The sequence below is a fragment of the Hemicordylus capensis genome, chromosome 15 (assembly GCF_027244095.1).
Source record: "Hemicordylus capensis ecotype Gifberg chromosome 15, rHemCap1.1.pri, whole genome shotgun sequence".
Lineage (NCBI taxonomy): Eukaryota > Metazoa > Chordata > Lepidosauria > Squamata > Cordylidae > Hemicordylus > Hemicordylus capensis.
Window position 1 is genome coordinate 20,300,857 of NC_069671.1, and position 14,461 is coordinate 20,315,317.

The 14,461-nt window shown below is 59.5% G+C and overlaps 1 protein-coding gene across 6 annotated transcripts in view; it reads left to right on the forward strand.

Moving 5' to 3' along the window:
• Window positions 1-4,915: 4,915 nt before the first annotated feature.
• Window positions 4,916-14,461, forward strand: part of TTC28 (tetratricopeptide repeat domain 28) — a 79,620-nt gene continuing 70,074 nt past the window's right edge. For 2 of the 6 annotated variants that reach the window (XM_053279294.1, XM_053279296.1), the window contains exons 1-2: window positions 4,916-5,360; window positions 10,862-11,140. In XM_053279294.1, the coding sequence (XP_053135269.1) occupies window positions 5,169-5,360; window positions 10,862-11,140 (471 nt within the window). In that variant the 5' untranslated portion in view covers window positions 4,916-5,168. Of the gene's footprint in view, window positions 6,465-10,534; window positions 10,615-10,861; window positions 11,141-14,461 lie in introns of those variants that run through there. The other 4 variants (XM_053279297.1, XM_053279298.1, XM_053279299.1 and 1 more) reach the window with 4 other exon arrangements.

Genomic DNA, 14,461 nt, shown 5'->3' on the forward strand with positions numbered 1-14,461 from the left:
TCCCTGCTGCCCACTCTGCCCACGCTAGCTGAAGTCCGGCTGTGGTCCTCTGCTCTTCGGCTCAACACCCCCCTTTTCTCGCTAAGATATCTTCGGATATCTCAGTGCCACTTTAGCCATGGGAGGAGAAGACCCAGGGGGCTTTGCCGCCCACCTCCTCCCTGCCCAGCTGGTTTGGGGGTTTGGGGGCATGCTGTTCCAGTTGGAAATCTGGTGTGTTCTCAAATGTCGATAAGGAAGTGGTTTCATTCATTTCCCGGAAAGTATTGAAGAGTCTGCAGTTCCATCCCCTATCTGTAGTACACACACCCCGTTTGATTTCCAGGTCCTCACACATTCTTATCCATTTCCCAGGCTTCGTCAGCTCTACCTGATGAATGGCCAGCCTGCCAGCAGTGAAGAAACTCTTGGCAGGGCGGGTGGAATAAGAGAGAGAGGAGCAATGGAGCTGCCGGGAACCGGAGGTAGCTGCATCTCACTGGGCACTGCCCCCCCAGCTCCTTAGGACAAGCACTCCTGGTCAGACCACTGGTCCCCCAGCTCAGGATTACAAGGCCTGGCAGCGGTTTCTGATGGGGGGGTTGCCCTTTCCCAGCCCTACCTGGGGATGCTGTCAGGGACTGGCTGTGGGCCGCCTCCTGTGTGCCAAGCAGGGGTTCTCCCACTGAGCCAGGTCCCTCCTCCAGAGAGGGGCCAGGCCCGAAAGCAAGCGACACGGCAGCACTTTCCTCTTGCCAGACTCCTCCGGCCTTGCACAAACTCTCAGCTCGCCTGCCCGCTTTCCTTCCCCACACCGGGAAGCTGATGGCGACTGGCAAGGGGCTCTCAGCTAAGCTAAGTTTAGGACCTGCTCAGACGAAGTTGCTGCTGATGTTTGTCTGGGTCTTTGGGGCAGGGACCCCTTGCTTGGGAGCTGGTTTTCCTTAGCCAGGGCAAATCCTTCCATGTTATTTTGGCACAGGAGTCCATCAGCCTGGCTGTGCTTTCGGAACAAAATTGTGTTGTCCTCATTTGCTTCTTCCAGGTACATACAGTTGGAAAAAACCGCAGTGAAAAGAGCAGAGGAGCCATTTCACGTGGGCTGTAATGGGCTGTCTGCAAGGACCGGGTGGGGCCAGCTTACTATTTCAGTCCAGGACGCCCACGGGAAGCTCTAACTTGGTCTTAACGTTTGCAGGTGAAGAAAAAGGCTTTTGGAATTTGGGGTTTGTCCTTACTCCGAAGGATCCTCTTCTCCAGCTCTGCAATGTAGATCAGCTGATGTAGAGCCACTCTGCAGGCTACATTCAATCTCCAAGGTTGTTTTGGTTTGTGTGTTTAACAAAGAAAAAGGGCTACCCTTCCCTTCTATGCCTGCTCTCTAACTCCCCCTCTGAAGCGACCATGAGCCATGGGTAGAGAGATGCGGGAAAGGGACAGGTACTCCCCCTGAACCTTGCCCCCTCCAGGTAGCAATGTACAGCTTTGGAGCCTGTGTGGCTTAAAGCAGGGGAAAGGGAAAGGAACCACCCCAAGGGAGAGGATCGGGACCTTGGCGCCCCCTCAGCACGACCAGCTTGGCCTTGGCTTTCTCTGCTTGAGCACCTCTGTGGATGGCTTCCAGAAAGGGCACACCCGACGTCTGCCTCGGCAGCCGGCTCTGTTCTCCTACCTGCAATGAAGCGTTCCATCTCGTCTATTTCAGCGCCACTATCTGCGTCCAGGAGCTTCTCGTTCATTTCCATGACTTCTGCCAGGAACTCAGGCTCCGCCTCGCTGTCCGTCCCCTTCTCCAGCTCTATGCCGCTCAACTCCAGCTGGCCAAGCAGAAGGCGACAAGTGTGGGGGCTCTTTGGAGGGCAGGGGTCTGGCCCAGGCAGGAGGACTGACTCCTGCAAGGGGCTCTCTCCGGGGCTGCCCTGGAAGCTTGGCAGCTGCCATGGGGCCCAAAGGCACCTGTCAGCTCCCAATGTGGGGGGGGGCGTAGGGCCAAAGCATCTAAGCCGGGGGGGGGCTCCAGGAATGACAGCCCCCTGCCCTGCCCTGCCCACAGCTGTGCCATGCTAGCAGCCTGTGTGGAAGGGACTTATCTCAAAAGAACATAAGAACAGCCCCACTGGATCAGGCCCAAGGAGGACCATCCAGTCCAGCATCTTGTTTCACACAGTGGCCCACCAGATGCCTCTGGGAAGCCCGCAGATCAGAGGTAAAGGCATGCCCTCTCTCTCCTGCTGTTACTCCCCTGAAACTGGGTCTCAGAGGCATCCTGCCTTTGAGGCTGGAGGTGGCCTGTAGCCCTCCGACTAGTAGCCATTGAAAGCCCTCTCCTTCATGAAGTGATCCAAACCCTTCTTAAAGCCATCCAGGTTGTTGGCTGTCACCACATCTTGTGGCAGAGAATTCCACAAGTTGATTATGCGTTGTGTGAAAAAGGACTTCCATTTGTTGGTCCTAGATTTCCTGGCAATCAATTTCATGGGATGACCCCTGGTTCTAGTATTATGGGAGAGGGAGAAGAATTTCTCTCTCTCTGCTTTCTCCATACCATGCAGGATTTTATAGACCTTATTATGTCTCCCCACAGTTGTCTTTTTTCTAAACTAAAAAGCCCCAGGTGTTGTAGCCTTGCCTCATAAGGAAGGTGCTCATGGGGAGAAGTGCCTGATAAAGATGAGCAGGCGGACTCAAAGACTTCTCTCTCACACACACACACCCCACTATCAGTGCTCAACTGGCTCTAAATGCAGTTGCTCTAGGAGAGGTCTGGATGAGGTCTTCAGGCGTCAGTTACTTTCTGATCCACGTTACACAGTTAATGTGCAATGAAATATTGAAGAGTGAGGAAAGGCGAGACTCTGGTCCAAAACCGGAGATGGCTTTCTGTCTTGCAGGCCGTGCAAGGGCACACTGGAGGGAGAGTGGAGCACAGCATCTGGAGGAGGTCTGGCTCTCCTCCTGCAAGGCCCCCTCTTCCTGTTGGATCTGCCACCTAGGTCATGTCTTTTTGCATCTGTGTGTGTGTGTGTAGGGGACCATAGGTCAGGTGGGGGAGAGCAGCAGCTCTGCAGGCCCCAGAGCTGATCTCAGGCGAGGCCCTGCTCTGCCCGGAGCCCTGTTGCTATCCAGTACTGGGCTAGCTGGACCAGTGGCCTCACAGCTGCGTGTGACGCAAGCACACCCTGCATGGAAGAGGCGCCTTCTGGCCACACAAGCAGAACTCTGCAGATGCAAATCAACTTTACCAGTGTTGGTCTGTTCTTCTTCTCTTCTCGCTCACACAAGATTGCAGACTTTGGACAACTCAGAATGCTTGGAGAAACTTCTCTCATGAGCACCTGATGTGGCACACCTGACTGCCTTGTAGGGATGTGCATGGAGCCAGGTGGGGGGGGCTTGAGGGGTGGGGGAGGGTGCACTTACCCCTCCCCACACTTACCCCTCCCCACACTTACCCCTCCCTGCGCTTTCCCCCTGCTGGCATTCGGTTTCCATAAAAGCCTTTGGGGCAGCAGTGCACATCCCAGCCGCCTCCTTCCCCCTCTTTGGCCAGAAGTGGTTGGAAGTACCGGGTGCATCTGCACATGCCACATGCGTGCATGTCAGTCGGGCATGCACACACATGCAATCTGTGCACACAAGACTGGTACTTCTGGCCACAGAGGGGGAAGGGGTGGCAGGGAGGTATGCTGCTGCCCCAAAGGCTTTTATGGAAACCAAGTGCCAGCAGGAGGAAAGTGGGGGGAGGGGTAAGTGCACCCTCCCCACCCGTAAAGTGAGCTCTCCACTTTGAACCCCCCCCTTCGAACCTGTTTGGAGGCCCATAAAAGGCATTTTACCTTGTAGGGATGTGCACGAACTGGTGCTCAGCCAGTTTGGTGGTGGTGGTGGGGGTTACCCTTAGGGGCAGGGAGGGTGCTCATTCTCCCCCCAAGAGTGTTTTCCCTGCCAATGCTGTCTGCAGAACCACTGGCCTGGGGTGACAGCTACTTCCTTGCCGCCCTGGTCAGCCGCGCTTCTTGTGTCATGTTTTCCCTTTGAAAGAACGGTTTTCAGTCCTAACAGTTGGAATTCAGATGGGAGAGAAGTCGCCTTTATGTGCCGAAGGGTGGCTGATTGCTTTCTAAAGCGGAGTTTAGCTGAACTGCCCGGGGGCCTGCAGCAGCCAGAGGCCTCCGGGAGGGAGGCGGCTGCTTCAGCAGGTGGAGGAGCATCCTCGTGCAGGCAGCAGCGCCCGGCTGGCCTGAGGCTTCCGGCCTGGTTGGGGCTGGAGACGGCCAGGAGGAATGTCCCGGCAGGCTTTGGGGTTTGGGGGGAGCTCTGAGCCCAGCAAGGGGCAGAAGGCCGGGTGGCATGCAGGGCGGGAAGAAGCCCCTCCAGGGCTCAGGAGGCTGCATAGAAGCCGCCCAGCTTTCCCAAGGGGGGGGGCGGGTGCTGCCCCTGGGCCCCCACGCAACAGGTCTCTGGGGCGGAGCAGCCCCTCCGTGGAGGCAGAGGGCGGCTGAAGGCCACAAGGATTGCTGGCTGGGGGTGGCCCGGCCCGGGGCTTGTGCGCCCAACTCCCTCCCCCCCGCCCCGGTTCTGGGTTGGCCAGCTGTGCGAAGTGGGCCCTGGCCCTCCTGGGCCGCCCCCACATGGGCCATGCAGCCTTCGTGCCCGGCCCGCGAGCTGCCCCCCAGGGAAGCCGGAGCGCCGCCGCTCCGAAGCGCTCCTTCTTCCGGGCTTCCTTTCGGAGAGAGTCCTGCTGCTGCGAGGGCCAGGCGGGGGAACGCCAGTCGGGCTTCGGCCACCTCACGCGTCCCGTCCCGTCGGGAGCGCGGCTCCTCTGGGGGCGGGGGCTCCCTCCTCCTCCCTCCTCCCGCAGCCGCCGCCGCCCCGAGTCCCTCCCCCTGGCCGGGCGGCGGGTCTTCCTCTCCCTCCTCCCGCGCCGCCTCCTCAACTTTTCCAACTCTTGGCTGCTGGCTGGCGGGGAGGGGGCGGCGGCGGCGGGCTGAGGGCGCCTGCCTGCCTGCCTGCCTGCCTGCCTCCTTCCTTCTCCGGGGCGGGGCCGGCTGAGGCGTCCCGCTCCGTCCCCCTCGCTCCCTCCCTGAGCGGCCGGAGCTCGAAGATGGCGCCGGGGTCGGGCCGGGGGGCGTGAGGCGGAGCAGGCGCCCCCTTCCCTCTCTCCCCACCCGCCCGCCCGCTGCCGGACCATGGAGGAGCAGGCGGCGGCGGCGGCGGCGGCGGCAGCGCGGCGGAGCTGGAGGTGGAGGCGGCAGCAGCAGCAGCAGCCAAGCCCGGGAGAAAGCGAGGACGGCGACGGCGACGGTGGCGAGGCGGAGCGGGCCGAGGACGAGCCCGAGCAGCCGCGGCCGCCGCTGCTTCTCCTGCGCCCTGCTCGGCGGGTGAGCGCCCTCGGGGCTGGGTCGCCCAGCCAGTCTCTCCCGCGCCGGGCCGGGGCTCCATGGAGGGGCCCAGCCAGCCAGGGCTCTCCTCCTCCTCCTCCTCCTCCTCCTCGGCACCCTGACGGCGCGCAGCCAGCCGGCCCGGGCAGCGTCCCGTCGAGTCGGGGCCGGGGAGGCGGAGGAGTCCTCCTGGGGTCCACGAGGCGGCCGGGCCCGCCGGCACTAGGGAGGGAAGGAGGGCTGGCTGCCGGGCTGGCTGCCGGGCGGGCGGGCCCCCCTGCCCGGGGGCGGGTGTCTGTGCTGCGCCTGGCCCCTGGAAGTGGGAGCCTCCTGGTCGCATCCTGTCGCTGGTGTGGCCCAGCTGAATGGGCAGAGCGCGCAGCCTTCTCAGCTGGAGTTGGCAGCACGCATCCAGCCGCGGTCCTGAGCAGGTGAGCCTTGAGGTGGGCTCCGTGGGCCGCGCTGCTGCGCCTGGCCACGGAGGATGCCACTGCGCGCCGCGCGCTAAGGCGGCTGGCTGAGAGCTTGTTGAGAAACTGGCCGGGCCGTCTCGCTGGAGGCGAGGCGCACATGCTGCTGTAGCAGATCCCGCAGAGCTGAAGAGCGGCGTCTTCTTGCCGGATCCTCTGAAGCGCCGAGTGAAATCGAGTGGTCACTTCGCAGCTCCCTCGGCGAGAGGCCATTTTATCACGCCGGGCTGGGAAACTTCTTCAACGTGGGGAAGAGCCCCTCCATCTTCTGGAGGCCCTTTGAAGCGCGGGGGGCCTCTCCTCCTCCTCCTCCTCCTCCTCGAATGGCAGCCGAGGGTGCTCTCCAGCGGGATTGCAGGGGCCGCATCGAGGCGATTTCCCCCGAGGCGGCTGGTACTGAGCAGCGCCTCGCAAGTGCTTCTGAAGTGCAACGGAGCGGCCTGCATCTTCTGCTCCTCCGGCTGCAGCAAAGGGGGACGGAGCTCCCTTGCTTCGCCAGACCCTGAACCGCAGCATCCCCACGTGGGGCTAGGAGGTCCTGCGCTTGGAGCATCCTGGCAAGCCGCCCGCCTCACGAAAGGCCGTGGGCCTGGCGCGGCACCCAAGAGCAGCGAGCTCTGGATAGGGACCGCCGGTGGGTTTGCTGCTGGAGGCGCTCTGGAGGCAGTGTGCCCCTCCCTCCCCCACTTCTCCTTGGGCTCTCCTGCCATGACCGCTCTAGGCCGCTGGAGTCACCCCAGGGGCTCCGAGGTGCCACCCAGGCGCTGTGGCTCCAGTCTCCTGGAGTCCCTCTGGGCATCAGAGCTCAGTATCTCTCCTGCCTCAGTGCCTTGGTCCACAAAGCAGTGGGGAACGTCCAGCACCTCGTCCTCTCTGTAGATGTGGAACACTCTCCAAACAATGCCTTATTGCATGATCCCAGTTACGGATAATGTGGCTTTTCAGAAGTGGATGCATTTGGGATGGGTACGAGGAGGAGGAGGAGGAGGAGGAGGAGGAGGAGGAGGAGGAGGAGGAGGAGGAGAGAGCCCACTCCCAGACACGCTGCAGACGCCCTGCCTGTGTCAGGGCACAGTAACAATGGAGACCAGACACCCCAAAACAAGCTCTAGCCAACGATAAGTGCTGCTTGACGCCATGTCTTTGCTCAGGACCTCTGTGTTTTCTGCTTCGCTCTTTGAGAAGGGTTCCGTGTAATTTGGGAGCTTGCCTACTGCGTTGTGGATGTGGCCATTAGTTCATCTTAACAAAAGAGGCATTTAAGTTGGTGTTTTTGTTCTAAGGGCTCAACACAGCTACTTGATTCTGACTCCACATTAGCCAACATGACATTAATTTGCCCAAGAGAGGAGTTTTAGAGAGGAGAGACATCTCCTGGCCCTCCCAGCTCCTAGAGACGTGGGATGTATGGTGTCCTCCCTTCAGCTATCTCAGGGCTTGGCAAACCCCAGGGGGGCTAGGGAGCCATCCTCCCTCAACACTTAACTGGCTCCAACAGTGAAATCTGTATCTGTTCCAGGCAGCCCTGCTTCTGTTCTGTTGCTTGTAAAATTGTCCCCTGCTAACTGAGCAAAGAGTCACTTTTTAAAAGTGGTGATTCTCTTTATTTAGCAGGAGGAGAGCAACTGGCCCTATCCATCCCCAGCACAGCACCCCTCCAGTGGCTGTTGCTGGTGTCTCTCTTATGTTGCTTTTTTAGATTGTGAGCCTTTTTGGGGACCGGGAGCTGTTTCATATCTATGTGAAAAGGTTCACAATTATATCTATGTGAACCGCTTTGGAAACTTCAGTTGAAAAGTGGTATATAAATATTCGTTGTACAGTCATCTCTGACCAACCGCAGTTTTACCAACCGTGGCTTTGAGTATATGCGAATGGGGAATGGTGACAGGTCTGGCCAACTGCGACCTGAGTATCCACGGGTGGGGAGGTTTTTAAAAAGTGATTTGGGGGGGCTCAGAGGTTCGATTTGCTCATTCCTCTGGGTGACACTTACTGACCTTGCTGTCTCTTGCCAATTTAAAATGCCTTTGAGTGATTCAGAAAATGTCCAGAGATTCAATCTGCTCGTTCTTCTTGGTGACATTGCAGGATTTTTTGTGATTTTAGCAATTTTTTATTTTAAAGTCTTCTTGTGGCTGCAGTTCCCCGAACCGGTTTCCTATAGACTTTAATGCCTCGCCAACTGCGAATTTGCCAACCGCGAGGTTTTGCCAGACCAGAACCCTAGCAGTTGGCAAGGGAGGACTGTATTGTAGTACAAAGGGAAGACAATGCAGTAACAGAATACAATAAACGAGAAGCTAATTTGACTTTCCTCGCTACAATATCCGTCACGAAATCCGGTAATTTTGTTCAGCGTCCAACAGTGTTCCCTCCAAGAGGGATTCCCAGATGCTGTTGACTACAACTCCCAGAATCCCAGCTGCAATGGCTTTTGCTTGGGGATTCTGGGCGTTGTAGTCAACCACAGCTGGGAATCCGTGGTAGAGGGAATGCTGGTGTCCATTGCCTGGCTCCAGTCCCAGATCTTTGGGCTGGCTCCTGGATGCACAGCAAATTGACCCAGGCCTGCCCTCCGACTCCTAGGGAATGCTGCTGCCCCACTTTGGCGGCTTGTTCTGCTCTCTGGCTTGGCTGATCCCAGGCCTCCTGCTGCTCCGGAGGCTTTTGCTTCCCCATCAAAGGGCCTGGGTGTTTCTGCCCTGGGGCATCCAGTGCCTTTGGGTGGAGCAGAGCAGATGTCCCTGTGCCTGAGCTCCCTAGCCCAGGAGCATTTCCAGACAGCAGGCCTTAATGTGAGACTTCACTGCGAGTTCAGATCTGACCCCCCGAAACAGACGCCAAAAGTCGAATTTTGTTTTTTACCCTGGACAGAAATCCAGTTGCGCTCTAACGCGCAATCAGGAACCCGATTCATGTGTGAAGTCCTCCCCGAGAGCTCGCAGGGACTTCAGGGTGAATCTGGCCCTTATGTGAAGGTATCCTGCCCCCCCCCTTCATGCTGGAGGAGAAGTAAGCAAAAAGGCCCGCCTGGAAATGCTCCAGGGAGGCAGACTGGAGAGCAGCATCTGCTTCGTGTCGTTTGTTCCCTCTTCGGAATTCCTCTTCCAAGGAGAGCAGAGTCCCTGCAGGCCCCTCTCGGATTGGCTCCTCCGCTGAAGTGCCTCTGCCTCCCCACGGAGACAGTGACCTGGGCCTGCCGGGGGTCCTTTCAACTCGGAACTTCCTGTAATTGACAAGCAGCGAGGATGGCCAAGGAGTAGCTGCCAGGAGAGGCAGGCAGGGATGCCTCCTCTCGGCCTGCAAAGGAGGAGCCCTGCCTGGGCGGGTGTTGCTGTCTGAGGCCGACCGCGGGGAGAGGGGGACAGGATTCCTGGGGTGGGGCGGGGTGTGGGGAGGGGCCCCTGTCTGGCGGTGCAGAGGGTTTTCACAAAGACCACCGCCCTGGAGTCCCCCTGACTGTAAGGCTTGGCACTGACTGGGTTGTTTGCCGAACAAGGGGGGCCAAACTCTGCTCAGCGCTGGGGGCAGAGGCCGCTTCCGGTCAGGTTAGGGAAGGGTCCGTCACGCAAGCCACCGGCACAACGTGGTGCAGCCCGCGTGGTATCTGGGGGTCTCCTGGTGGCCCCACAAGGGAGCTTCTCCTCCCTGCCCTGTTTTGGGAGGGCAGAGACCCACAAAGTCCTGTCCTCAGGCTTTGAGACCGAGGGCTGGGGAGAAGGCGGAAATGGCTGCGAAGGGGAGGAGTCCTCTCTGCACTTGGAGCCAAAGTAACGGCAGGCAGGTTGCTCCACTTGAGGAAGAGTTTTCTCACAAGGGAACTGCAGAGTCTGCTAGGAGCAATCATCATCATCATCAACAACAACAAATATTTATATACCACTTTTCAACAAAAAAAAGTTTCCAAGGCAGTTTATTATTTCTCTGTGTAAACTGCTCTGGAAACTTTTGGTAAGAAGTAAATAAATAAATGCCCTGCTGCCCTGGATAACCGCTCTGGGGCCATTTGTGGGCAGAGGGTGTGTTTGCCTTCCTGATGTGGGGATGCCAGTGGGGTGAAGGGTACCTTGTGGAAACTGTGTTGGTGCTTTGCTGGAGCTTTGGCCGCTCTCGGTTAATTTAATGAGCTGGTGTCACAGACGGAGGAGAGAAGTAATTTGAGAGTTTGGCCAGGAGTGATCCCTTATTGCCAATTAAGTGTGTGTGTGTGTGTGTGTGTGTGTGTGTGTGTGTGTGTATATCAGTAAACCGCTCGCTGCTAGCACCTTTACATCTGCTAAATGCCAGGGATGTTTTCTTTTTTGTTTTGGAGGTGTGTGCGATAGAAATCTTAGCCCCCGTGTTGTTCCAGAGAGAACAAAGAATGTTTCAAAGTTGACTCTTTTCCCTGTACAAGAAAAATGTTCATGCTGGGCTGGAGACAAGTCAAAAGAATGTGCAGAGATGGTGGGGGGGTGGGTGGGGGGGGGAAGTGGCACGAAATAAGCACAGCCGCTCCTTGAAACCAGCAGTTCTGGTTGATTTGGGCAGGTCTCCATAGCAGCAGCAGCAGCCGCTCTAAGTGGTCAGAGCTGAGGGTGGGAGGGAGGCCTGTGCAAAGCAGCCAATCCCAGGGCTGCTCTGAGAGGGCAGGGGGGGGCACCTGCCGGGTCCCTCCAGCTGCAGAAGGGCTTGGCTTTGGCTCTCAGGGTGCCGCTTGAGGGGGGGGGGCCCTCCAGTTGCTGCTCCTCCTCTTGAGGTGGCAGAGGGCGTGCAAGTGACTCTGGGCAGTGGAGGGGCTGGTGGGTGTTGATCCGCCCGTGCTCAGGGCCCCCTGGTTTGGGGAGGGGCTTCTGCAAGGGGCCGGGATGGAAGTGACCGAGTAGCCAAGGAATGTGGCCTGCTTTTCGGGTAGTCCTCTTCATGGCTGGATCTGGCTTGCCGGGGTGGTCGCATCTCTCCTGCTGCTGCTGCTGCTGCTGAAGTCCATAAGAGCCCCACTTTGGGTTTTGGCTGATGCACCCCCCCCCGTCTCTCTCCCTTTTGCAGCTCTCTCTGTTTGCCTCCAAGGGCCTGGGAGGAAGGGCCCCGGAGGGCCCCATGCTGAGCAAGGCGGAGTTTGTGGAGAAGGTGCGCCAGAGCAACCAGGCCTGCCGCGAGGGGGACTTCCACACGGCCATCGGGCTCTACGGCGAGGCCCTGGGAGTCGACCCTCAGAACTGCATCCTGTACAGCAACCGCTCCGCCGCCTACACCAAGACCCAGCAGTACGAGAGAGCCCTGGAGGACGCCCTCAAGGCCCGCCTGCTGAACCCCAAATGGCCCAAGGTAGGGGAGCCCCCCACCCCCTCGCGGCGCCTCCGGGCAAGTCGCTGCCCTCTGCTCTGTGGGTGCTCGGTCTTGGCGTCGCATTGGCAGGCGGCGCGAGGGGTTCGTGGCCCCACGTTGTGCTGAAAAGGGGCCCCGTGGCCCTGGCCTCGCTGGCTCCCCTCGGCTGCTTCTCTGTGCGTTTCCCGCTCCAGGTGGAGGAAGCGACACCCCACGGCCCCTGCAGGGGCTTCAGAGGACCCACCCGCCACTGCCTTCTCGGGCTCTTGGCTGCCCTGGAGGACGCCCCCCCCCGCCGGCAGTCTCCCGTTGAGGGGCGCTTGGAGGGCCAGGCCAGGTCGGCAGCAGCAGCAGCAGCAGCACCCTTGGATGGGCTGCCGAGACCTGCGCTTGGGTGGCCAGGCGTCCAGGGCCGTATGCGCGTTGCCAGGACGAGGAAGGGCCCCCAGGAGGTGGGCGCAGAGGCGGGGAGGGGAACAGCAGCCCTGGCTTGTGTTTCCATGGTGACGCCCGCCCCCCTCCTGGCAAGGGGAAGGAGATTAATCCCGGGTCAACGGCAGCTCCGGAGGCATCAGGCCCACGGAGGAGCAGCAGCAGCAGCACTTCTGCAGAGGTCTTCTGCAGCCCTCCCTGGAGATGCCGCCGGGGACCGAGCCGGGGACCATCGGCCTGCCAAGCAGAGGCTCGGCCACGAAGGCCGGGCTGCAGATCTTCGGCTCGGTAGCTGTTTCTGGACTCAGCTCCCATCACCCCCCGCCACAGCGGCCGATCGTCAGGGATGATGGGAGCTGTAGGCCAACCTCTGCAGGAGAGCTGAAATGGTGCAGCCCCATCCCCCGAGGGGAACACCTCACAGCACTTGTGTGTCGTCCCCCATCCAAATGCAAACCAAGGCCGGCCTTCCTTAGCAAAGGGGGCAGTTCAGGCTCACGGCGCCCCTCCCCCTGCCTGCGCCGGAGAAAGAGCCGGCCTGCCTCTCTGTGGGCCTCCCAGGCCCCGTCTCGCCAAGCAGGGTCTAAAGCAAGTATTTGGGCACCGCATGAGAAATCCGGTGCTCAAGTGCACACTTCGGCTGCGTGTTGTTTGGGGGCAACAAGGAAGGGGGCAAGGGGGCACTTGCCTCTGCCGGCATTTCTGCCCCGCCAAGCGGTTCCTGCTGGGCCGCTGTTTCTCGTCCTGCTTGTGGGAAGCCGCCTCCAGCTCCGTGTCCTCTGGGATGTGAGGGTGGGTGCGGGGCTCTCTGGGAGGTGGAAGGCAGCTGCCTTCAAGGTGCGGATGGGGCCGGCTCCGTGAACGTGGCCCCTTGGGGATTTCCATGGGCCAGACGTGGGAGGGCGGCTCCTTGCGCCTTGTGCCTGGAAAGGACTTGGGGGCCCGGCCGGGGAGGGAGCCAACTTCTGTATGACTCTCCATGGGGAGACCTTCTCTCTGCACAATGGGCAGCCTCCTCCAGCTGTGGGGAGGAGTCCAGTGCTCTGGGGTTTTGCAAGAAGGTTTCCCAGGGAAATGGCGCGCCTGCCGTGACTCAGCGGGCAGGCGAGGTGCGTGTTGGCATGAGGCAGTTTGGAAACACCAGAGAGTGGCAGAGAGGAAGGCAGGGCTGGCCGTCCTGGGACGGGGGCTGCGTGCGCTGGAGCACCTTCTGCCCAGCGCTCCGTTCGGGGGCTTTGGCATCCTCCGAAGGGATCGGGCGCTCGTGCTGGGCTGCCACTTCCCTTTTGCTCCTTGGGGAACCTTTCGCTTTTCCACTCCTGCATGCTGCCGTTGGGCAATTTCCTCTGCAGTCTTTATGGGCTGTTTTAATCGGGCAAAGATGTGCTCTCAGGCAGGAGCTCCGTCTCGAGTCCAGCTCCAGAGTGTTTCTGTGCCGTCTCCGCTGCTGGCCCCGAAGCAGTTCCAGTCTAGATGTGGGGGAGGGAGGCACGCGCTGTCCGGGCTGCCTTTGGGGGGACCCCCGCAGTCTCCCGGTCCGTCAGCTGTGGAAGGACTTGGCGTCTCCTTGAGCTTCTTCACTACCACCGAGGACTGTGCTGTTAGTGGCTGGAGTCATTTGCATGCAATTAGCGTGCGCCATCTTCCTGAGTCCTGACTGAGGACGACTCCCCTGCCAGTGGGAAGTTGAAACCCAGTGGTTTCCATCACGCTCCCATTTTGTTTGCAAAGCAGGCGGGCGTTTACTCCCGTCCGCTTCCGTCTCCGGCCGCACGAACGGTGGAGGCTCTCCTGACAGGGTGCTTTTTGCAGACCGTTGCATTTTTCCACTTGGTTTTTTTTCACTAAGTCTAAGATTGCTCCCTTTGGAAAAAACTTGGCAATTTTCATTTCAGTTTTCTGTTAATGCTTATTTCCTGCCACTACGGCTGCTTTATATATGCCTGGTAGTGACAAATTACATGTTTTAAGTTTCCTTTCCTCTTGCACGGTCTCCTACGCAATCCCGCCTGGCTGCGTCTTTTCTGGGTGTCACGGAGAACTCTAGGCTTGTCCAGGGTTGCTGCGTGAGAGATGGCTAGTAGTTGGGCCACTGAGTCAGTATTGACTCCTGGCAACCACAGAGCCCTGAAGAGTTGTCTTTTAGTGGAATGCGGTGTGTGTGTGTGTGTGTGTGAGACCATGGCCTCCTCCCGCGCAGTATGAGCTGATGATGCCTTTCAGTATCTTCCCATATCGTTGCTGCTGCCCGATAGAGGGGCTTCCCATCGTCTGGGGAACATACTAGCGGGGATTTGAGCTGGTAACCTCTGGCTCCCCAGGCAAGTCACTTCCCCTCTGGGCCATTAGCTGGCTTCTTGGCTAGTAGCACTGCTGCCTGGATTCAGCCTCAGGTATGGCTGCACACAGATGTCAGGGTAGGAATCTTCTTTTCCCAAAGGAGGCTAAATGAGCTTGGGGCATGAGGAGGGGGCTGGCAAGGACCGAAAGGCTTGTGTCCTGTAACCGTGCAAGGTCTGCTCCGCTCGGCCTCTGTCTGTGGCCAGCTCCGCTGAAGGAACTGTCTGAGTGCCGAGGAATTCATGCCGGCCCTGAGCCTCTCCGGATGGGCGAGACTCGCAGCCTGAGGACGCCCTCTGCTGTCCACGCTGGAGGCTGCAGGGTCACCGCAGCGATCTGGGGTTGGGGACCAGGGTCTGGCCTGGCATTTCGGAGCAGACCTTGGCGCCCTTCCTGCGGTCCGAAGCAGCTGCAACCCTTGGTTTGCAGACGGCCGGGGGAGGCTCCTTCCGTGCAGGAGGGCCGAGGAGTGATTCAGTCGCCTTCTCTTGTGCTTGGTCTTTGTAATGGGGGAGGGCGATGTGCTGGGGGCAGGCCTGGAGCTCGGTG